Here is a 23,191-nt window from a genome sequence, read left to right on the forward strand (position 1 = left end):
AAACACAATGAAGACACTTTGTGGTGAACTTTGACAAAGTCAATACACCGAAGCTTGCTGTACTCAGTACATACAGTACACGTTATTTTGCCAGTAGTTCCCTCCAGCAACCAGGGGTGCCCACACCATCCATCTCCAACATTGGCCTCATGGTGGCGCTATCAGGCAGATGTGGAAAATGCAGAGCAAAGGTTTTTCCTTGGCTAGGGAGTGCATATTAGGCCTACAAAGTTGTCCATAGATGGGTGCAGGTATAGCGCACAGGTGAAAAAATGCATTGGCCTGTTATAGCGCCACCATGAGGCTGATGTGGGGTTTTATAAGTGGCATTTGTTCCTCTACCTAGTGGGAATGTTCTTGCATAATTGCAAGAATCATGGTGGCAGAGGTTCGTCGTTGGCATCCAGGGCATCAGCCAGGGCAACTGTGCCGGAGATTAGCTGTATACACGCAGACGGATGGACGGACACGGACGGAGTGAAAAACACACTCTTCCCGATGCCTTTGGCTGGTGGAGACAATGTGCAAGATATTTTACACTGGGCCTGCAATGGGCTTTTTTTTTTTCCCTTCTTCTGAGTTCGGGCCACAGACCCCGCAGTTTGTGCGGCCCTGTTTTATATGCTCAGAGACAAATCTTCTAACTACTGACGCTCGATGGTGAAGCTTTGGTAGCGGGCAGAGCTCTCTAGGCACAAGTCCACTGGCATGCTGTTCTGCTCGGCCGTGCTGATGTACCAGTCATCTCTGTTAAGGAACGTTTGAGCGGACCTGAGGGAGCTGGCATCTCGCCCCTGTGTCCGTTTGAAGAAGACAAAGCGTACCATGTCGCTGTTACTGTTTATTCTTCTCAGCTGTTCCTTGTCCTCCAGCTCCTGTGCAAGGAAGAACCCAAAGTCAATGGTCAGCGGCTTAACTCTCATGTTAACAGAAACGAGTCATTTAGGTGCGGTAGCCTACTGTAAATAAATCAGTAGCCCAGGAGTCCCAGGACCATAATTGAGTATTTTTACTGGGCTGTATGTATATTACCTCCAGCCTCAGGGTTGGCTTATTGCCAGCATCCATTGCACAGGAAAGGTAGAGGTTTGTGCCCTTGATACCCAAGGTCACAGGGCGGTCCTTGGTACTGGGCCCCGGGTGGATGTAGGTGGACATGTTCAGATATGCTGATTAAAAGAACAGAAAGAAAAGTCAATCTAAACCTTTAGGTAAACTCCTCGTTTGTCTATAGCGCCCCTCAAGAAACTGCTGTTCACTATTCTAGACACCTACCTATGCGGTCGGTGTTCCCACCCTGCAGCATTACAGCATGGAGCTCCATTGCTTCTTGGACCAGCACCAAATGTCTCTTCTTGCGGTCCGTCACCCTGCACTGGTGCTCTCCTGTCCTGCTGAAGGCTCCATCCATCTCATCCATTGGCTCTGAAGTCAACTCTAACACAATTTGTTCTGATCGGGTGAAAAAACATAGGGAAGGCCTCAAACCACAAGTCAAGAATTCTGTTTTCTGCGAGTACCACCAATGTCATATAAGCGCTACAGTATAAAGTCCTAAGCAATGAGTTTTCAATACACATGGCCTAATGCAATTTTGCAAAACATGACAGCAGGCTACTACCTTCTATAGTCTAAATGGTAATCTACCTTGAAAGCAACATGTAAAATCTGTGGTGCTGAATTATTTCTCAGTTTCCCTGTATAGTTCCTTGAAAGATAGGTAAACTACAGCCCTGTATTTTGATCATTCAAGTTTGGTAGATTTAATTATTTTGAGGTTGATAGGTTATATAATTGTCAAAAATGATGAGTCTTGTAGAGGAAACTGAGTCGAAGGGCAAGGCTTTACAACTTTCTGAAATGAGATGTTATTAATTTAAAAACCTTAAAGAATACACCTTTGGAGCCACAATCAATCTCGTTCCCACTACAGGGAACCAAAGGAAGCTAATATGTGATTTGATTCCAGTGTACAACCTGAAACTACAGGGTCCTCCTAAAAAGCGTGTTCCCCCATTATCTTATCTGTAAAACGTCATGTCAGTGTGACATCACAGATTTGGGCCAGGACAAAATGTCTGCCTAAACATAAAGAAGAAGTTGAAATTCAATGCTTTTCTCCCTTTTTAAGATAATACAAAATGTACAATAAAATGTAAAGGTCAACCTTGATGAAAGTTGACATGAAGAGACTTGTGGCTTTGCATGTGTCCATGTGCACATGTCTGCTTACCGTCTATGGCACTCTCCACTATCATGTTGAGCAGGTCCTCATCTCTGAACTCAGTGCTGCAGGAGAACTCTGACTTGCTGGCCTTTAGCCTCTCCATGGCGACAACAAGGTTGACAACACGTCTCATGGTCAGAGGATGGTGGGATATTTCCAAGTCCAGGCCCTGGGGCATCTTGGCACTTTGAGATTCAAATGCCATGTCTTCTGAGTGGGGAGATCTGGGAATACAAAAAGACAGTGATTCTCAACCTTTGTAATTTCAAGGACCCCCAGTTTGATATGCATTAGGCTACAGTAGGCTACAGCAGTGTTTCTCAACCTATGGACCGCGGCACTTTACTGTGCCGTTTGAAAAGGTATCAAATCGGGGTCTGTAGCCGCTACAGACCCCGATTTGATACCTTCTTTTAATCTTTTTTGTGACTAAATTCATGACTATATTGCAGTTCTACTCTACACTCAAGATTAGAGTAGTAAGTAAGTAAGTAAGTTTCAAAATGTAACCAGCACTGCATGAGAGATTATTTTTTTTACCTGAGTAGAAGTTGTTAGATCACTTATATTAGTATGAAGCTGCTCTTTAGACACTGGTGTGCTGCTAGTCCTCGTAACAATGTGTTTCTGGATGCATGTTGGTGACATGTGGCATTTATATACCATTATGTGGAATTCCCCATGACAACATAAAGGAAGTGGGAGGGTGAAGGTGAAGGTGATTTCAACATCATTCTGATGTTGAAATCTGTGGCTGTGCCACACTAATTACACTATTTGAGTTCCAGGGTAGAAGACAGGGTTAAGCAATAAATAATTGGATCGACTTGAATAAAATAAGGACCACTTGGCTGAATCAGCTGATCCACCATGCAGTTTACATTTATCAGTATTGTATTTAGCCATATGAGTGTAAGTATTATATTAATTAAAAGGTATTGTGTCCTAGATGATCCTACCTAATGCCCACCCATGTTCTGAATATACTTTTAGTTTGACATTTATCCTTAAACCGTGAGATAATCTAGGTCTAAAAAAAATTAAGGAAATACAGACAGGAAACCACAGAAAACACATTACAGTATACTGTACACGTACAGTGAATGATCTAATCTACAATCTCCTAATGTTACATGTAATGTCTGACCCTAGAGTTCACTTCTCAAAATCCCATCAGTTCAAGTAGCCAGTCTTAACAAACAAGGGCTGAATCTCATCTTTCTTCAGTTCCTGTTGTGGAAGTTTCACTTCCACCCAATCTGGCATTCTGTAAAAAAAAATATTTTTTGCTGCTATTAACAGAATCAACAGGCCCAATCATAACTATGAAATACCAAAACCATAGTAAACTAGAACTAGAAGAGCAAGTATACTGCACTCTGTTGAGTGCAGTATACTTGCTTGTTGCACACTAGTAGGCCTTGTTGCAGTGCAGTTTGGGGAAAGGCCCTGAGTACATACAGGAAACACAGAGTGCATCTGGCAGACATGACTGGCACTGCCATGCTAGAGCACCCCCACGCTCTAATGGGCCTACACAAACTGTGTATGTGTGTAGGACGGGTACATTTTGTATTATTACTGATTAATACACATTGCAAACGATAGTAAAAGCTTTGAAGTAAAATAGTACCATAAGTCATAATAAAGTTTGCATGTGCCTTTTGGCTTATGGATGGGGCTAGGGGAAATTATTCTCTGCTCAGCAGGTTTCATGGCCATCTTCCATCCATTAGATTTTGAGATAAGTTGTGTGCAATTATAACATCTGGCCTAATGGTAAATAGATAGATACCTTTATTGATCCCGAGGGGGAATTTCAGTCACCCAGAGGCAGCACGGCAACCTATTTAGGACGGAAAAAAGCTTTTGGGGTTTTTACCTCTCAAGATGGGAACCCCCCTTGGGGTTTTTTTTACCTTTCAAGACATTAACCCCTTTGGGGTAGTTGTTGCCATGTACACGTGTACTGTATAGCAAGGTAATGTTTTTGTAATTTTGAAGTTGAAGGCATTTTTACAATCGACCTCAGGTCTAAATGAGTACAGACTGGAAAGTACTGTTGTATACAGCATAGTATACACTCACTGTAAAGACTGAACGGACCAAGACAGAGGCACAGGCTTTTATTTATTTATTTACTTACATTGATCAGAACCAACTCCCTCAATGAGCTGGCCCAGGGGCCGGGGCTGGCCTTGCTGAAGTCCTCCTCTCAGAGCTCTGGCTGACCTTGTTGGAAGCACTCACCCATGGGCATCTAGGCAGCGACACTCCACGACACCTATATAAATAGATTAAATATACACAACTATTCTGCACTATGCAGAACAACACAAGGTACAGCATATCCTCACCGTATCCCGCCCCAAAACAAATAAAGTGTCCATTACAGTCGTTACAGTGGCGTTAGATGAAAGGCCATTGGATCACCAATATGAGTAGGGATCATTGAGTGAGGAGTATGAAAGTGCACATTAAATTAAGGGGATAATAATATGTCACGACAGTCCAACCTGATATTCTGGGAGTAGAAGGTGTGCACATGTGAGCACTAGAGTAAAGTAATAAAATAAATAATAATAGCCACTGCGAGGCTAGTTTATGCCAGCAAGTTTTAGACTTGTATGATGTGGTGGTCTTTCCACAGTGATAATTACTAATTATTGAATTATTATTTATTCATTCACAGAATGGTGTTTGACGTAATTGCCTGCCCTATTGTCTCAGTGCAGGTCATGTGCTGTGACCTACTACCATATAAGGGAGGTAAATGAGAAAAAGAGGTTGCGCATCAGCAATGGCTTTCAGTGGAGTGCCAAATCCAAATCAAGTATACGGGGGAGGTGTGTCACAAACTATGTCACCTGATGAAGGTCAACAAAGGCTGAAACGTTGAATCTGTGTAAAATGACAGTGTTTTTAAACACTGTGGAGCAGATCTGTGTTCGGACCTCTCATCTTTTTACACTGGCACTACAGAAAAGGCCATCGTCTGGGGTTCAAGAAGGCGCAGAACATTCTAGGCAATCCAGCTAGAAGATAGATATCCTTCCGACAGATCTCAGCTTGTTTATAGCTTTGTCCAGGTCCACAACCTCCCTATTTTCCCCCCAACCTGTAAACCCTGTATGCTTGTTAGTTTTAACCCAATATGTTAAAAAGGTATCATATAAGAGTGCGTGCATAAGATTGTTTCTCTTGTCGTATATTATTTATACAGGAAACCCTATAGTCCTACCATACAAAATACTGAAAACTGGGAGAGCACCGGAGAACGTTTGAGAGACACGACAGACAGCAGATGGAGTGATGTTCCTTCAGATGATATATTTAGTCATCGTATTCTGGTTAGCTTATTTAAAGAGTTTACATGAGTAGAGGGTGTGGATAGGAATCGCATACACTTTAGAGATAAATCCTTTGATCAAACATTTGCTCCAGCTATCAACACAAATTGCTTTGTTACACAAATTGCCAGGAGGCGAGTCAGGAGTGTAAGCAAACCATCACCCTCCTGTCCTCCTCACTCCAGGTGGGACTTGAATAACAGTATAGAACAAAGACAGGCCTTGGGAACAACTGGCTTGCATAATTAAGCCAGCCAGCTAGTCAGACCTGTATACATTTGTCCAAGAACATGAAATATTGTATAGAATCATTGGTTCCTAATATTCCTTTTCATTTTTACGTTGTCAGATTTATACCTTTTATTTATTCGATTTATTTATACTGAAAGTAGCAGATCTAGCTCACACACAACGTGTCACATCTGCGAGGTGTCGTGAACTTGAGACAGGCTATTTTCAGAGTGCACTCTGTTATACGACAATGTATTAATCAGGCAGAGTAAGAAATGAATGATGATCCACTTCAATGTTTGTGTTTACACGCTTAATCGTTGTATTTTTGTCTCTTTCTGCTATATAATTTAGATAATTAAGATAATTTAGCTACATGGTGTTTAAATGCCATTCTATTTATTAATTATGTTTACGAAAAAGAAGAAAAGGGGGAAAAAAGCTTTCTGTCACAAGATAACCATGTGTGAAATGATTGCACAAAAAGCACCAATATCAAGACGTGAAGTGGGAAACAAACCTTCTGGTGGCCATGCGGGGGGGGGTCTTCTGTGGTGAATGCTGTAACTTCCCCTGACCACTAAAGAGGAAGTGAAGAAAGATGTAAAAATGTGATTCAGTTAAGTCTATAAGTCTAGTGTCTACTAAGCTAGCTACTTGAACTGATGGAAATTTCCGCGCTGCTTAAGAAGTTAACTAATCTAGGGTGACAGTGTCGGACATTATACAGACATGTCAAGATTAGGAAATTGTAGAATAGATCAAAGCAGCTGTAACATCTTGTCTGTTGTCATGTTTGAATGTTTTTAAGTAATATGTGCACACCAACTGGAATGATTTGAATTATTATTGCATTGAATGCATTCAGATGTTTTTTTTTCCTCAGGCCTACTGGGGTCGATGGGAAAGATTCTATTTTTATCAGACGCCTAACAAGAGGTGGCGAGCAGTAAAGCACAGGAGGAAATGCCAATTTCCATGCAGGAGAAACATTGTGCTTTTATATGGCACCTTTATCCAAAGCACCTTACAATGTGCATTACATTCACACACATATTCATACACCGATAGTGGAGCCTAGGCAAAAATGCAAGGCACCAACCTGCTCAATAGGAGCAGTAATGGGGTTAAGTGTCTTGCTCAAGGACACTTCCACACTAAGCCAGGGGCAGCCGAGGATTGAACCAGGAACACTGGTTCACAGGAATACGGAGTAATTATTACGCCCTTCCTCCTGTTATTCTATAATAATAGAATAACCCTTACGGTATGTCATTTGCCTGAAGCTACTCCCAACTAATGCCTAAATTATGTTCCATTATATGATGAATTATAAACTGGGTTTAGGCCTAAATCTTTCCTTATATTCATTATCAATCATGTTGATGAATCTTGAACTATGGGGCTGGACAATCAGTTCTGTGTGTCTTTGCGTCTTTGAATTGCGTGCATTTGAACAATAATTTTCTAGACCTTATATTATTAAAAAATAATAATGTATCTGGTCTGTCACTCTCACACACACACACACACACACACACACACACACACACACACACACACACATGCACGCACCTGTGTTTTTATCATTTTATCACCGTTTGTAGCAGTAGCCTGCATAGATGACCATTAAACCAAAGTATTAGTATGTGGCAGTACAGCATTTCATCATCAGAATGAGTGTGCTACCATAGCTTCACCTTCACTTCCTGTTATCTATGGGGAATTCCACACACACTGCTAAGGGACGGGTAGACTACTACAGTATATAAACGCCACAGGTCACAACATGGATCCAGAAACACATTGTTACAAGGACTAACCAGTAACTAGCACACCACCAGTGTCTAAAGAGCTCAGACTACTATCTTCTACTCAGGTAAAATAGATTTTCTCTCATGCAGTGCTGGTTACGTTTTGCTTACTTGTAGTGCTCAATTCTACACTCAAGCTTGACCACAAGAGCGGTTTCGGTCATAAATGGTTTCTGTCTGTGTGCTTATGTATATTTTGTGTGTGTGTGTGTGTGTGTGTGTGTCATCTTTCATATTAGGAAGGTTGAGCATGTTATCTTATTATTATTATTATTATTATTATTATTATTATTATTATTATTATTATTCCATTGGTTTTCAATGTGGTGTGTGGGGACTGGGGACCCCAGAGACCTTTGAGGACTGTAACTCCAAGATGCAGACTTTAGATTGGAAAACAAACAAAGTTTTATCAAAGCAGTACTGTTAAGAATCACCCTTATTCCATTGTGCCCAGATCTCCCCACTCAGAAGACATGGAATTTGAATCTCAAAGTGCCAAGATGCCCCAGGGCCTGGACTTGGAAATATCCCACCATCCTCTGACCATGAGACGTGTTGTCAACCTTGTTGTCGCCATGGAGAGGCTAAAGGCCAGCAAGTCAGAGTTCTCCTGCAGCACTGAGTTCAGAGATGAGGACCTGCTCAACATGATAGTGGAGAGTGCCATAGACGGTAAGCAGACATGTGCACATGGACACATGCAAAGCCACAAGGATGTGGTCTGTTCATGTCAACTTTCATGAAGTTTTCACTTTTATTTAAGGATTTATCTCAAGTTTTGTACATCTTAAATCAGAGAAAAGCATCCAAAAGCATCTAAAACTGTGATGTCACACTGATATGCAGCAATTTTGCATGGTTTTATAGTTAAACTGGGTGTCAAGTTTTGCATGGCTCAAGTTAAACTGATTAACGGAAAACTAGAGAAAATCCTAAGAGCTGTGGAGCCAACAACGCCATTTATATAACTGTATTCCATTTATTGCAATATGATTAAATATATTTATGACGTGTTCCTGACAGAAACAGAATTCTCAACTTCTTTTTTCACCCCATCAGAACAAATTGTGTTAGAGTTGACTTCAGAGCCATTGGATGAGATGGATGGAGCCTTCAGCAGGACAGGAGAGCACCAGTGCAGGGTGACGGACCGCAAGAAGAGACATTTGGTGCTGGTCCAAGAAGCAATGGAGCTCCATGCTGTAATGCTGCAGGGTGGGAACACCGACCGCATAGGTAAGTGTGTCTAGAATAGTGAACAGCAGTGTTTTAAATGAACCCGGAAGACTTTTGAACCTGATGTTGATGAACAAGGATTTTATAGTTCCCCTAAAGGTTTAGGTTTGATTTTTTTCTACTCTTGCTCTGTTCTCCAATCAGCATATCTGCACATGTCCACCTACATCCACCCGGCGCCCAGTACCAATGCCCGACCTGTGACCTTGGGTATCAAGGGCACAAACCTCTACCTTTCCTGTGCAATGGATGCTGGGAAGCCAACCCTGCAGCTGGAGGTAAAATACAGCCCAGACAATACTCTGTTCTCATTGTATGGTCCTGGGTGAGAGTAGGCTACTGATTAATACTACATAATCTACATTCACTATAGCAGTGGTTCCCAAAGGGGTCCTTGAGGGAGTTCCAGGGGGTCCCCCAGCTAAATGATAGTTTGGAACCAAAATGGACCCTTATGGGTCTGTAACTCTGAGAGTGTACAAATTAGTACAATCTGTACCATTTGTACAATCTCTGAGTTAAATTAACATTGATTTTACAATATAAATTGGGGTCTCAGAGATAGAAATGCAATTAAATCGGTGTCCATAAATATGACGAATGCATGTCAAACTGGGGGTCCTTTAAATTAAACTGGTTGAGAATCACTGCTAGAGCCGTTAAAATATTCTCTTATGGGGGTCCCTGGCATGTCTTTTCAAATGGGGGTCCGCGGGATAATTAGTGTGAATTTGGGGGTCCTTGACATGAAAAAGTCTGGGAACCACTGCATTATAGCACAACATTACTTGTTTCTCATATGAGGAGGAAGCCACTGACCATTGACTTTGGGTTCTTCCTTGCACAGGAGCTGGAGGACAAGGAACAGCTGAGAAGAATAAACAGTAACAGCGACATGGTACGCTTTCTCTTCTTCAGACGGGACACAGGGCGAGATGCCAGCTCCCTCATGTCCGCTCAATTCCCTGACTGGTACATCAGCACGGCCGAGCAGAACAGCATGCCAGTGGACATGTGCCAGGAGAGCTCTGCACGCTACCAAAGCTTCACCATCGAGCGTCAACGTTAAAAGATTTGTCTCTGAGCATCTAAAACAGGGACGCTAACTGGGCCAAACTTCCCCTGAAAATGGAGGGGAAAAAAGGCCCATTGTGTAAAATATGTTGCATTTTATTCAGTTTGACACATTTTAACACTATCAGTGATATAATTTATATACCCATTTCAAACCTGTGTGCATCATTTTGGATTTACACCATGGTATGGGCACCCCTGGTGAACGCTTCTGGAGGGAACCACTGGAAATGCCTATGAGAAAATAACTTTTAAAGCTTTTAAAATAGTATGTATGTACTGAGTACAGCAAGTTAACACTGGGTGTATTGACTTTGTCAAAGTTCACCACAAGGTGTCTCTATTGCGCTAATTGTGAGCAGAGTGATATTTAAGGTAGAGTGAGTGATATTTCGTTCTGATTACACTGTATAGTAATAGTGTATAGCTATAGCCTACTATTTAATACAATTATTTGCTATTTATTTATTTATGCACCATTTTAACTGATATTTATGAATATGTATTTGTATTTGTAATTTGCTCACTACAACTAAACCTGTCCTGTCCCATGGATTGCAGCATAGTCCATATGAGATACTAGCCTTTACTAGCCTACAATGAACAACAGAAAGAAGTATGGCACAGTTAATACAATTGCTATATTGAATAACGAGCATGGTCTCACAACTCACTTTTTGATGAATTAACAAGGTGGACCCTCTTGTAAACAAGTGTAATGCTTTATTGGGTCGTCCACGTCCACTCACAGTTAACAGTCTTTGTATTGAGTTGTGCTTGAAATGTACTGTCATTCTGCAAACTGTTAATAAATATTTCAATCGATCAAACTGTTATGTTGCTGGTTTGTGTGTGTGTGTGTGTGTGTGTGTGTGTGTGTGTGTGTGTTCAATTAAATATTTAAATACATTGCATTAAATAAATAATTCTGAAAGAACCCCCCAGCTCTCAGGTGACGATCAGGTGTTAACCTCACCCCATAGACTGGGCGGATGGTGGCTCCGTGATTGGCTTAAACTAGCTAATCACAGCACGCCCGTGCCTTCGGGCCATGGGATAAACTCGAGCCCTAGCCCATAGCTTTTCGAATATAAACACACCAATGGCAGGAGAGGAACCGTTAAACCGGCCGTTTCAAAACCATTCACAGTGGACTGAAGTATGCGAGAGTGTAAACAAAACAGTTAGTTAGGCTACCGTAAAACCGTGACCGTGACCGGATTCAAGTTAACCATCCAACATAACTAAACCGCCGCGAGTGCTAACAACAGCTAACCGTTTAGTTGCAACTCTGATCAGCGAAAGAGAAGAATTATTCTAGATCATGGATGATGAAGGGGGGACCGTGAATGAGCCGGAGCTTTGCAGAAAAGGTAGCCTGTTGGCTAACATGGCTAAGCTAAATTGGTTAGCTATACTGCTAACATTACTAGTCATAGTGATATTATGGTTAACCACACATTCCTACTACGACCACATTATTATGATCTGTCACGTGATGTATTTCCACTGTCGAGTTACTCATTATTTTATTTAATCAAAAACTACAATAACCATTAACCACGAAATGGGAACCGAAAAGAATATAATTCATTGAATTAATAGGGAAAGAAATCAAATAATTGTTAATCTGAATGAATGAAATGGCAGGCTGTACTACTTGATCTAAATAATACGCATAAGTATGTTAATTTGTAGCTCTGGTCCATAGCCTTCTACTGCTAGTCAATTTGTACAAAAACGCACACTCACAAAACTATCCCAACTGTAACACTTGGCATGCATGTAGTCTGTAGACCTAGAATGCCTGTGATCATTTCATTATACTGTACATACTGTATGTAACAACAAGAGCCGTTCTATGGCTAGCATGCATGATGCAATTGAGACTGAGTCCAGTCACTGAGTATTTATTAAGAATGTACTGCTTGGACATGGCCTTCCCTTGGTTCAAGACTGCCATCGGTCATAATGATATACGTCTTGTTATCTTGTATCTAGCATGGGCAATTCTTGTGAATAGGAGAACTAAGAGACATGCCCACTTTTCTGGGCATATCTTGATGGTACACTAGCTCTGGTCCATAGCTCAAATGCAACGCATTAGAGCTATGAACCAAAGCTAATAGTACACTACACTACATGGTACATTCTATAGTTGATCTACAAGCTGTTTTTCTGAGAAGAGATTTGTTGTAGAGGGAAAGTGGTGTCAACGAAGTATACTGTAGACTAGAGTTTAAGTACATCATTATGGGTCAACTCTGTTTTTGTCTGTCACAGAGTTACGGAAGCAGAAGTTAATGGAATACTTGGCAGCAAAGGGGAGGATGAAACCGCCCAACTCTAAGTAAGTTAACTTTGTATTCATGATTGACATCTCTATTGCCTCTTTGTGCATTCACACATCTAACGTCAATTTAATTTACCTCCTCAGGCCATATCTCCGAGGTGGAAATGAGGCTAAGAAGCCTGCTATGTCCACAGTAAAACCTGACGTAAGTGTAATGCAATAAAATGCATGCTTTCTCTCTTGTTTTATTCATTTATTTACTTTACTGTATTTTATTTTGAAAATGACAGTAGTAGTTTGTGCCAGCTGTGGGAGGCAAGCCATAAAACAAACTGTTTTGTTGAGGCAACCAGTGGAGAGAGGACATCCAATCCACTTTATTTATAAGGCAGATTTACAACAACAGGGTTGAAACAAAGTGCAGCCTGTACACAAAAATACTAGGATGGGTGTAATGTGTTCACTGTTCACGTCTCGAGTTAAAAGCCTAGCAGTTGCAGGAATTTGGACAAGACATGAGATTGTTTTCTGAGGAAGTCTACTCTAGAGCAGTGGTTCCCAAAGTGGGGTCCGGGGACCCCCAGGGGTACCTGAGGGAGTTCCAGGGGGGACCCATCTATTTTGTTCATGTTCATAAAGTGCTAAAGTGTTTAAAGCAGTGGTTCCCAAACTTTTTCATGTCAAGGACCCCCAAATTGACACTACTTAGCCTGTGGACCCCCATTTGAAAAGATATGCCAGGGACCCCCATAAGAGAAGACGTACACATTTAGACGTCTACATTTAGACGTCTACATTTAGAAGTCTACATTTAGACGTATACATTTAGACGTATACATTTAGACAGTGTCCCCCCGAGTGCCTCCCCAGTGTCCCCCCGAGTGCCTCCCCAATGCCTCCCCAGTGTGCCCCCCGAGTGCCTTCCCAGTGTCTCCCCAGTGCCTCCTCAGTGCCTGCCCAGTGTCCCCCAGTGTCCCCCAAGTGTCTCCAATAGCAATACAAGAGCAATAATACAAATTAATCTTAATGTATTAATCTTATTAATTAATGAATCAAATTAATTAATTAATCAAAATTGCGGCCTGGGCCCAGCACCATGCCAAAGCTTTTTCCTGCAGGAAACACTGCTTGTGGTTGTAAATATATTGTTATCCGTGTTGCGAGGATGAGGGGGTACCTGGAAAAATATCTACCCCAAAAGGGGTACCTGGTCCAAAAAAGTTTGGGAACACCTGCTCTAGAGTACAAGGAATTGCAGTAATTTAACCAAGATGAGATAAAATAACGCATTATTTTCTCAAGGGCAGCATGATAGAAGACCATCTTCACTTTAAAAAATAATAAATGAATGGCTCTGACCTGACAAAATATATCGCTCTGCATAGGAAACTATGTAATGACAAAGAACACCATGAACCCAGTTCGACTTGGATTCGTTGAGAGTAAATGTCTAATTATTGTAGGTGTGTGCATCTCTGACCTCATCAACTTCATCAGTGCGTTTTACTCCCTTAGTAGGGAGGTAGAAGTAATTTGGTTCTTATTTTAATTTATATCACATTGTAATTTCACAAACTTTTGATCCATTGAACTTCTCCGTAATAATCTGCCATTTCAGTATAAATGCATACTTGTGAATGGATTTACTTGACATTATGTGTAACAGTTGCTTTTTTCCTCTCCACACAGTCAGCCAAAAGTAAAGAGAACCAGGCTCCAAATGCAGGCAATATGAGAAATGAGGCCCGAAAGATCCAGGGTGCTTCACAGCCCCCAAGAACTGGATTGAGTGAAAATGGAGCGCATACAAGAAAATACACTATTGCATCCTTAAAATCCAACCTTAATGCAACCAATAAACCCAAAAAGCAGATTAATATGGGAATTAAACCACCTGTTCGCTATAGTTCATCCAAGTCTCTTTCAAACATTCCCCGCCCAACTGCATCCCAGCCAATTCGAGACAGTTGGGCTACACGTGTAGCCAAATCAGGCCTCCAGGTGACGTACAGTTCCAGAATGAGCCTTGGCCCCATTACCAGAACCAGAACCGGCCTCCTTCCTGCTGTGCTGCAGCCTAGAACCACCATCCTAACAGCAACCACCACTACTAGTTCCACAGCTAACAGAGGATACTCCAATAATACCACAAGATTAGTCTCATCAGTTGCCCAAAAATCCACCTTTGCTCGAGGCAATCCATTTTCCACCACAGTTGGTCTCAAGCATACAAGAATCACGGCCACTGGGGCTTCCGATACTGTCATTAAAACAAAGACGCTGAACAAGACCGTTTCAAAACCACCTCCAGTCAAATCTCTTAAGACATCACTTCAGAATCGACCTCCTACAGCATTCAAAGCAACATCCACCAGATCCACAACAGCACCCATCAAGCAACATCAGAATGAGAGAGTGACAAAATCCATTAAATCAGTTCAATTGTCAAAGAAGGCTTCAGAGCACAGATCTGGGGTTGAAGGGACTGGTAATGCCCAACCACAAAAGGTTGGCTCAGGAGGATCATCTGGGGCAGGAGGCCAACGGCAGAACACAGTGTCGAACAGGACCACACATACTGCCGGGATGAAAGGGAAAGACAATGTGCATAGAGGGATGGACAACAAGAGTGCTACTGATTCAACAAAAGAATCGCATCAGAATCGACCTCCTACTGTATTCAAAGCAACATCTACCAGACCCACAACAGCACCCGCCAAGCCAGATCAGAAAGCGATGGTGACAAAATATGCTAAATCAGTTCAACCATCAAAGAAGGCTTCAGAGCACAGATCTGGGTTTGCAGGGACAGGTAATATCCAATCACAGAAGGGTGGCTCCAGAGGCACCTCAGAGGCAGGAGGCCAGCGGCAGAACACAGTTTCAAAGAAGGCCACACATGCTGCTGAGCTGACAGAGAAAGACAAGGTGCATAGAGTGGCGAATAATAACAAGAGAGAAGAGTGTACAAGTACCAAAAGAGCTGGTATACCATATGTACCACAGACAGTGCCACGGCGTGCGAAGAGTCTCAGTCTGGTGGAATGGGCCACAGACACAAAGACCCCGAGAGCACAGGCTACAGTAGTGCCTCAGACGGAGAAACATAACTTGACAGCAGCTCAGGAGGATAGAATGTAAGTTTAAATTAAAATTATTTCCTCTCGCATACAGTGTTGTGCACACAGAAGACGATCATGACACTACTATACTCATCAAATAACGGTAGTGGGTCGCACACACCAAGACAGTTCAAATTATTAGGCACTAACCTGGGAAATATCCTGTCTTTGACCTTGAATTAAATGTCATATAATTTTCAGTTTTACGCTCTATTGTTTGGTCCAAAGGCGAAAGCTCCGGGAATGGCGAGAAGCTAAGGGCATCTCTTACAAGCGTCCTCCAATGCAGGTGAGGCCTGCTCCCGTCGGGCGTACTGCGGCGTTGCCACAGCCTTACTGGACCAACATGGACGATGACGATGACACCCGAGCCCTGATCTGTGCTGTGGACAGGTCCCTGGCTGACTGTGTAAAACTGCTGGAAGAGGTACTTAAATCTGTTCACAAATATCATGCAAGTAATTTAACACTGTTGGCTTTTGGGCTGCTTTCAGTCTCTACTTCAAAGTAGTTTCAGACTGCAGATAAAAATTATATATAATTTATATTATAATAGAACTACTTAGATAACAATAATAAATCGATCAATAAATAAATCATGATACAAACCTGCCTGTGAAATTGTGTCCCTAAATTCTCATTTGTTTTGTTTTCCCTGAGTTCGGAAGAACTTTCTTCAGAGACGTGCAGGGTGTATTTATCTCTTAACTAGGTTTGTTTAGTGATGTGTTCGATGGTATGCTCCTGCAGGGTGTATTTATCTCTGAACTAGGTTTGTTTAGTGATGTGTTAGATGGTATGCTCCTGCAGGGTGTATTTATCTCTGAACTAGGTTTGTTTAGTGATGTGTTCGATGGTATGCTCCTGCAGGGTTGCCCCCCAGAGCAGGTGCTGGAACACCTCTCTCGGTTGCCTGCGATGGCTCAGAAGTTTGCCAAGTACTGGATCTGTCAGGCCCGCCTGATGGAGCGACAGGGAAACCTGGAAGTCCTGCCCATGTTTGAGGACGCTGTGCGTGTAGTTCTGGAGGTAAGTGTCCACAGTCGGGTAATGTGCTCTGCCCATCACCTGTCATTACTCTGTTACTAGCTGTAAGCCCATGGAATAGAATTCTTCAGAGTTTGCATTGAAGTCTTAAAGCACTTACCGGTAAGCCACTTTTGTGGCAACAGTAGTTGCCTTGCCATCATTTTAACTAAAATTATTGATGAGATGGCTTTTTTAACAATTGTGGCCATCCATGATGAACTTATATTTCTTGTTTTGTAATGTTAGATATTTTCAGAATCTGCTTTTGGTTGCTTTCATATATGTGATAAAATTGAGCACATATATGAAAGCAACCAAAAGCAGGTCTCAAAGTCACTATCTAGCAGCTAAATAGTGACTTTGAGACCTGTTTTACAGACCTGTGCAGTATAAGTCAATGAGGAGGCTATTTTTGGAATATCGGACCAGTTGGATGGTCTTGCTCATCATTTCTTTATCCCATGGCTTGAAATTGATCTCTGGCTTTAAAAGTGAAGACTCACTGTTTTGCACACCTTAAGAGGGAGCCCCAGTAATAAAGCCAGCTCAACTTTGTTTCACTATGAACAGTGTTTGATGTGATACTGATTCATTACCAGTCCTTTGAGAACTTCACAGGTCTACCTAGTACCTACTATGGTTGCGTCCCCCATATTCACACAAAAAAATCACTTTTCACACCACCGAATATTTTTTATGTTTTTGTTACATGCATATTCATGACACATATCTCTTGATAAAAAAGCAGTTAATTCAGTCCTTGGCAGACATTGAGTAACACAAAAAAAGCTTGACAGCTTATTTCCAATGTAGTCCCATAGCAATGTACTGTAGATGGGCCATAATGATGACCATTCTTCCATGTTCACAGTGTGTAGAATCACGTGTCCACATCAAACAAATTGATTACGGTACTTTATTTCCTATTCCATGTGTGACACAGAAGCATGGTGTTTTTGCCAACATCAGTGAACCATTACTATGGAAGCCTGCCTGGCTTGTCTGTCTGTCACGCTGTAACACCACCCGCCCGCCACCAGAGGGCACAGCTGTATCACACACAAAAACACACTCACTCAGTAAAAAAAAAAAAGGTCTGCGTGTGCGTTGGCTTCCCGCGTTCACATGTCTTACTTGTTGCTACAAAGTCACATAGTGTAGGACTGTAGGTCCTAGGTGCTGTTTGAGATGGTAGACAATAATCCCATGCAATACCTCAACGAATAAATGCATCTGGCAGATGTTTTGGTAGTGTGAACGATGCGTACCGCTCCCGGTAGCAGATCGCCCCAACCGTATCCCGGGACCGCAATCAATCGAGTCTCGGATACGGATTACTGCATTGCTGCAATGTAAAAGCCATCCATGCTAAAAGGAGGAAGTGACATATAATCGTAATTTATTTATATATGTTTATGCTGACACATTATTTTACCTGGGTTGTACTTCTGGTAGTTCTACTTGAATGTCGACAAAGAATGATTGATAATCCGCTAGTGTTTCAGTAGCAGGAGCCGTGGAAGAAAAAAAACATTAACATACCGACGTCGCAGAGCGCCAAAGTCCTGACGTCACTCGCTCATCCCCTGGTTCATGGAAGTCTTTCTCTATGGAGAATTACATGGGGTCCTCTTAAAATCATCTCGTACATGCATTGTGGTCCATAAATAAACAAACTGTGTTTGTGATATTGTCGGAGTTGTCTCTGTATTGTTTACAACAGTCAGACTGTATGAAATATGACTGACTGAGCGAAAATTGAACTAATTCAGCAGCAGTAACATTAGTTTTTTCTCAGTCAGTTTTTTTTCTTCATATCCATAGGAGTGAAACGGCCGCGATGATTTGTGTATTTTTCAAACACAGTTCTTATATGAGGCCTTCTAAAATCCCCCTATGGGGATTACAATGCAAATAAAAAGTACATGAACCAGTGGACTTGGCGCCCTCTACTGATATTGACGTCAGACTTCGGTGCTCTATACAGACGAGAGACAACTTACAGTCCCATTGCGCTGACCATCAGCGCACACTGCCTTAGTTGTGTATTGTTATGTTGTTGTATAACTCAAGACAACGTCGGAATCACAGCCAAACTTTATTATTTGCTCTAAACTCTGAAAGTGACTTGTCTATGACATGACATTCTCTGTCTCCCAAAGCCCCATAGTCCACAGCGCCCCTCTGAGCCACATAAGTTGAATGAAGTGTACCCGGGTGCGCAGTTGAATCTTGGCCAATGTGAATCATGGCCAAGATTCAACAGATAATGGAATGGTAGCCATATCAATATGATCTGTATTTGCCTTTCACTCATACAATCTTTCTCCTTTGTTGTAGCCTGTGGACGGGCTGCGTGATGTCGTGTTTGATATCCTGAGGAAAAAGGATGACATTCAAGGTCAGGATGCTGTACACACCAGTAGTTGAATTGCTGCCTTCCAAAGTTAAAATGGGTTTATTGCACTTGTCCCCAGTCCATTGTATATCATCCAATATTTTACGTGCCCTCATGCTATATTGGCTGATCACCATGACTTATTTGATTATTAAGCACATTATTATCCCGGTAATGGAAATGCTTTCTTATCGCCAATTTGTGGTGGTTAATGGACACATCATTATTCTTTTTCTTTTCCAGGTCGTGCATGCACACCTCAAGAACGGCAAAAACAGGAGGAGTCACCCGTACAGGGGCAGAACCTTTCTGAGGCTGCAGTAACCCCCACATTTACCCCAAATCCTGTCAGAGCACGAATCTATGGGGAAAAAGGCAGCTCATCCATGATCAAGTACAAAATAACATCAACGCCGACTCCGAAGTATGTGAAGACTTTACTAAGTAGTAGTACTAGTTATAAGTATAGATGATTTAAGTAGTTAAGGTTAATCCGGTTGTATGCAAAGTCATTTTGGTCTTGATAATGACTTCATGAAGCTGCCTGAACACTTTACAATCTACTCCATGACTGTTCTAACCACATTATTATTGAAAACTACAGTTCTCAACCGCCCCGAAAATTAAGGCTCGGCCCTACCTGAACCCTTATCAATCCCTGTACACAAGACACTGCCCCGCTGCCACCCTTAGATCTCCATATATGGAGCTGACCTGTTCTGATATTCCATATGTTGATCTCATCAACCCCTGTACATTCAAGACACGCTCTATATATGGCCTGTAATGAAATCATTCCATATGGTAAAGGTTACTAGTAAAGGTTATACTTATTAATGGTCAATATCAGCACTTGAAAAATCTTCTAAACACAAACAAAAGCCAAAGAATTGGACATGCATTGTTGTTATACACTACAACTATTTGGATGTGAACTATTTTAATACATTTTGTCTTGCTCCTGCCTGCAGTGGCAAACAGAGGGAGCCAGTACGGGTCAATGGCCAGGAGGTGCGCTTCATCACTCCCGTGAGGCGCTCCGTAAGAATTGACGGGGCCTCTCTTCGCTACCCGGCCTCCCTCCAAGACCATGACATCTGTGTGTCCACCTACAATGACCTCATGGTCCAGGAGGACGGAGATGGGGAGGCGAGAGAAGCTAGCCCATCCGGCCATGGCACTCCCATGTACGTCTACATGGAGAACGAAGCCCTGAAAGACAAGGTGCATGTACAGCTATTCACCAACGATGATGCTTAGAGGGCTTAGTATACTTCATTGTGCAAGGTCTCACTCACCAAAAATAGCCATTTAGCTATTTTAGGTACACACCGCCACACAAAACTAGCAAAAATGTATCGGCCATCAATCGGCCATCAATCGGCCATGTATCGGCCATCGGCCACTCGGTGGCGCGCTATGAGCTTGTAGATCTGCTATTTTTCAATAGCTAAATTATAATATACTGTTTAAAACACCAAAAGGGGTTCCCGGGGTTAAATATTCAGGAATTGTTTGGGGGTGGAGTTTTAGTTTCCCATGTTTCCTTTTCTCTTCCCTGTCCTTATCGTTCATTAACCTGGTTGTCTGGGAGTGAAGACTTGTGGAGTCTTCTGGGCCAATGCGTTTACAGCAGAGTGGTTGGTTTCAGACATGCACTCATCATTTTTATATTTTTATTTTTTACTGGCTTGTATTGCTTATGGGTGTTTGGTAACTTTGTAATATATTCCTCTTCTAACAAGGGGGAAAGTGCGGAGGGGCGGGTGCTGTATTGATCAATGCGCTGGATCATATTGGTTCACCGATCTGAGCGCCCGCCCCTCCCTGGTAGACGTCAGTGGACAACGCTGACGTCACCAAATTTGGAGCGACGGCCCTCTGCACTGTAGTTCACTCCCACTCCTCTAGCCCCGCCCCTAGCCCCGCCCCCTCTGTACTGTAGTTAACTCCCACTCTCTAGCCCCGCCCCCTCTGCACTGTAGTTCACTCCCACTCCTCTAGCCCCGCCCCCTATGCACTGTAGTTCACTCCCACCCCAGGCAATGGGTCTCGTTCCCCCAGGCTTTCATTTTTGAGCCGATGCGAACGAAAATAAAAGCCTGGGTAGGTTATTAGAGAAAGTAAAAGATGAGTATTATTATTTTTATTTTTTTTTATTTTTTTCTTTCCTTTGTTTTAGCGATTTTAGTTATTTTTGCGGTGCAGTGGCATTCGAGCATGGGGCTAAATGTATCTTTTTTATTTTTTGTTTTTTTTACATTTGTTTTTTTTACAGCAATTTCTTCATATTTACTACTATCTACTAGACCCCAGGAAATTACATCTGGCCACAAAAGATCATGGGATCTACTGAATGTGAAGGGAGTACTAGGGGGATGCCATACTCGTACTGTGTAGTAGGCTCAATGTCAGATTGTCACCTCCCCCTTCACATTCAATAGATCTTGTGAGCTTTTGTGGCCAATTGTAATTTCCTGGGGTCTAGTAGTAAATAAAGAAATAATTGAAAAGAAATACATATTTAGCCCCATGTTTGAATGCCCAGGCCCCCTGAAAAGAGTAAGGAAAAAGAACACTCGTATTTTACTTTCTCTAATGACCTAAAACATGAACCTTGAAGTTGTCCTTTAAGGCAGTTGAATACATTGTGGTGATGTACAGTATGATATGAATTGCACTGAATATTATTTGCTCATTGTTTTTCTCTTACAAAAACAATGTATGTACAATTTTGTACATGGCTATGTATATTATATGTTTCTTTAAAAAAAAGAGAGAGAGAGCCTGAACTCCTAATTTTCTGAAGAAATGTAAAGTTAAATGTACTCCAGTTGAGGACGGAATTATAGAATGTATCCCATTCATTTCTGATGGGCTTTACTGTCTTCAGCTGGGATTATTCACAACTGTCAGCTATGTCATACAACATTGCTGATCATTTGTTAAGTCAATACTTGTCGTATATCAGTCCACGTATCGGTCCATATGTTGAGTACAGTCACCCAGAGATCTATACTTGAGTCCTCTACTTTTCACCACTGTGAGGAAAATAGCCAACAGCTTGTTTTTCATAAAAATCCACCGTAGAGATGTTATGAGCTACTTTCTGTCAAGACATCCTCTGCAGGTGATTGGGGTTTGGACTTTGGAAGCACTCGTCGTATGTCACTGAACGGTCCTGCGTTCCACCTAATGCAGAAGGCAGCAGCACGACCCGTTAACAAAAACGAGTGCTTCCAAACTGCAAGTCTGCAACACTAGAAAAATAATCACCTGCACAGAATTTCTTGACAGAAAGTAGCTCATAACATGTCTACGGTGGATTTTTATGATAAACAAGTTCGGCAGATTGAAAGAGGATAATTTAAGGTTGGACTACAGCTGCAATGTTGGTGAGTTTAACGTTTAAGCAGATCGCAAACCAAATTGGATGAATGGGGAGTCAATGGAAGGTATTGCAACTCTAGATTGATTCATCCCATTATTGAAAAAATCTAGAGTTGCAAATTGCGGCTAGTTTATGTTATGGGTTCACGTGGACGTGAAAAAAACAATGATATTGTAATTTGTAACTTTGACAAATGCTGCAATAAAGGTTTGTGTTTAACTGATTTTCACAAGTTTCAGTTGATTTTTAATATCGTACTGAAATGAATGTAAAACATCTGGGTGGCCAGTGAAACATATACACTAATCTAAATATGCCAGACCATTGTTATGGTCTGTTGGGGTGATATGGACAAAATCAAATGATCACAATACAACTGCATACATACATGTGTGTCTATGTCTATACAATATACAAAATGAGCTGACAGTTTTCTACAACTGTTATTAAAAGGTGAATATCCTCAGTTAATCTTTGAAAAATACTTTGAAAAGCAGCTACCACATGCACATATTTTATCATTTCTATTTGTTGTATTTAGTATTGAATGAGGTCTTTGAAAGTTGGAACATTTTGTATTGCAGAAGTGAGATTGGGGAAACTGGAGTTGCCTCTGTGTGGCATGAGGTGGTATTGCAGACAGTTCTGACAAAGATGTGGTCATTCGTATACCCACGTGTGTGGTGCACACACAGGTTTGCTGATATAACAACACCTACATTTAGCTAACATCCTTGTGCAAAAGTGCCTTATCCAAGTGTGTGTGTGTGTGTGTGTGTGTGAGGTGTGTTTAACCGTGTGTGTGTGTGTATATATATATATATTATTATTTTTACTATAGTATAGGATATCATGGGAGAGAGTAAAACTCAGAGGCGACCAAGTGTCGTGCAGTGCAGCAACTGGGTGAAATCAAGCTGGTGGTGTTCTCATTCATGCATGGTATTAGTATGATGATGTGTCATGCGCATAGAAAATGTACAGTTTGTGTGTTAGCCCAGTGCAAGCATCTCAGCCAAGCAC

General features: G+C 41.8%; 3 protein-coding genes across 3 annotated transcripts; 2 read left to right on the forward strand and 1 right to left on the reverse strand.

The window, feature by feature from the left end:
- Nucleotides 1-374: 374 nt before the first annotated feature.
- LOC308316917 (interleukin-1 beta-like) lies at nt 375-2,839 on the reverse strand (the record flags this gene model as incomplete). The annotated part of the gene is made up of 6 exons (XM_080765702.1): nt 2,768-2,839; nt 2,234-2,451; nt 1,276-1,452; nt 1,033-1,169; nt 653-875; nt 375-508 (listed from the first exon to the last, which is right to left on the reverse strand). The coding sequence occupies exons 2-6, from the start codon at nt 2,430-2,432 to the stop codon at nt 375-377; spliced, it is 870 nt and encodes a 289-aa protein (XP_080621828.1). The 5' UTR covers nt 2,433-2,451; nt 2,768-2,839.
- Nucleotides 2,840-7,629: 4,790 nt separating this feature from the next.
- LOC308316918 (interleukin-1 beta-like) lies at nt 7,630-9,930 on the forward strand (the record flags this gene model as incomplete). The annotated part of the gene is made up of 5 exons (XM_080765703.1): nt 7,630-7,687; nt 8,080-8,297; nt 8,685-8,861; nt 9,006-9,139; nt 9,709-9,930. The coding sequence occupies exons 2-5, from the start codon at nt 8,099-8,101 to the stop codon at nt 9,928-9,930; spliced, it is 732 nt and encodes a 243-aa protein (XP_080621829.1). The 5' UTR covers nt 7,630-7,687; nt 8,080-8,098.
- Nucleotides 9,931-11,104: 1,174 nt separating this feature from the next.
- ckap2l (cytoskeleton associated protein 2-like) lies at nt 11,105-22,384 on the forward strand. The gene is made up of 9 exons (XM_080766185.1): nt 11,105-11,308; nt 12,219-12,285; nt 12,373-12,433; nt 13,918-15,365; nt 15,579-15,777; nt 16,221-16,379; nt 18,720-18,780; nt 19,021-19,201; nt 19,749-22,384. The coding sequence occupies exons 1-9, from the start codon at nt 11,260-11,262 to the stop codon at nt 20,035-20,037; spliced, it is 2,514 nt and encodes an 837-aa protein (XP_080622311.1). The 5' UTR covers nt 11,105-11,259; the 3' UTR covers nt 20,038-22,384.
- Nucleotides 22,385-23,191: the final 807 nt, after the last annotated feature.

Source organism: Protomyctophum bolini (genome assembly GCF_963924005.1).
Source record: "Protomyctophum bolini genome assembly, chromosome: 6".
Classification (NCBI taxonomy): Eukaryota; Metazoa; Chordata; class Actinopteri; order Myctophiformes; family Myctophidae; genus Protomyctophum; species Protomyctophum bolini.

Bases quoted from the DNA above. Each gene is read 5' to 3' on its own strand.
- ckap2l (XM_080766185.1), top strand. From the start codon at position 11,260: ATGGATGATGAAGGGGGGACCGTGAATGAGCCGGAGCTTTGCAGAAAA. The intron at 15,778-16,220 runs GTACTTAAATCT...ATGCTCCTGCAG, and splicing joins GTGTAAAACTGCTGGAAGAG to GGTTGCCCCCCAGAGCAGGT. The intron at 16,380-18,719 runs GTAAGTGTCCAC...CCTTTGTTGTAG, and splicing joins CTGTGCGTGTAGTTCTGGAG to CCTGTGGACGGGCTGCGTGA.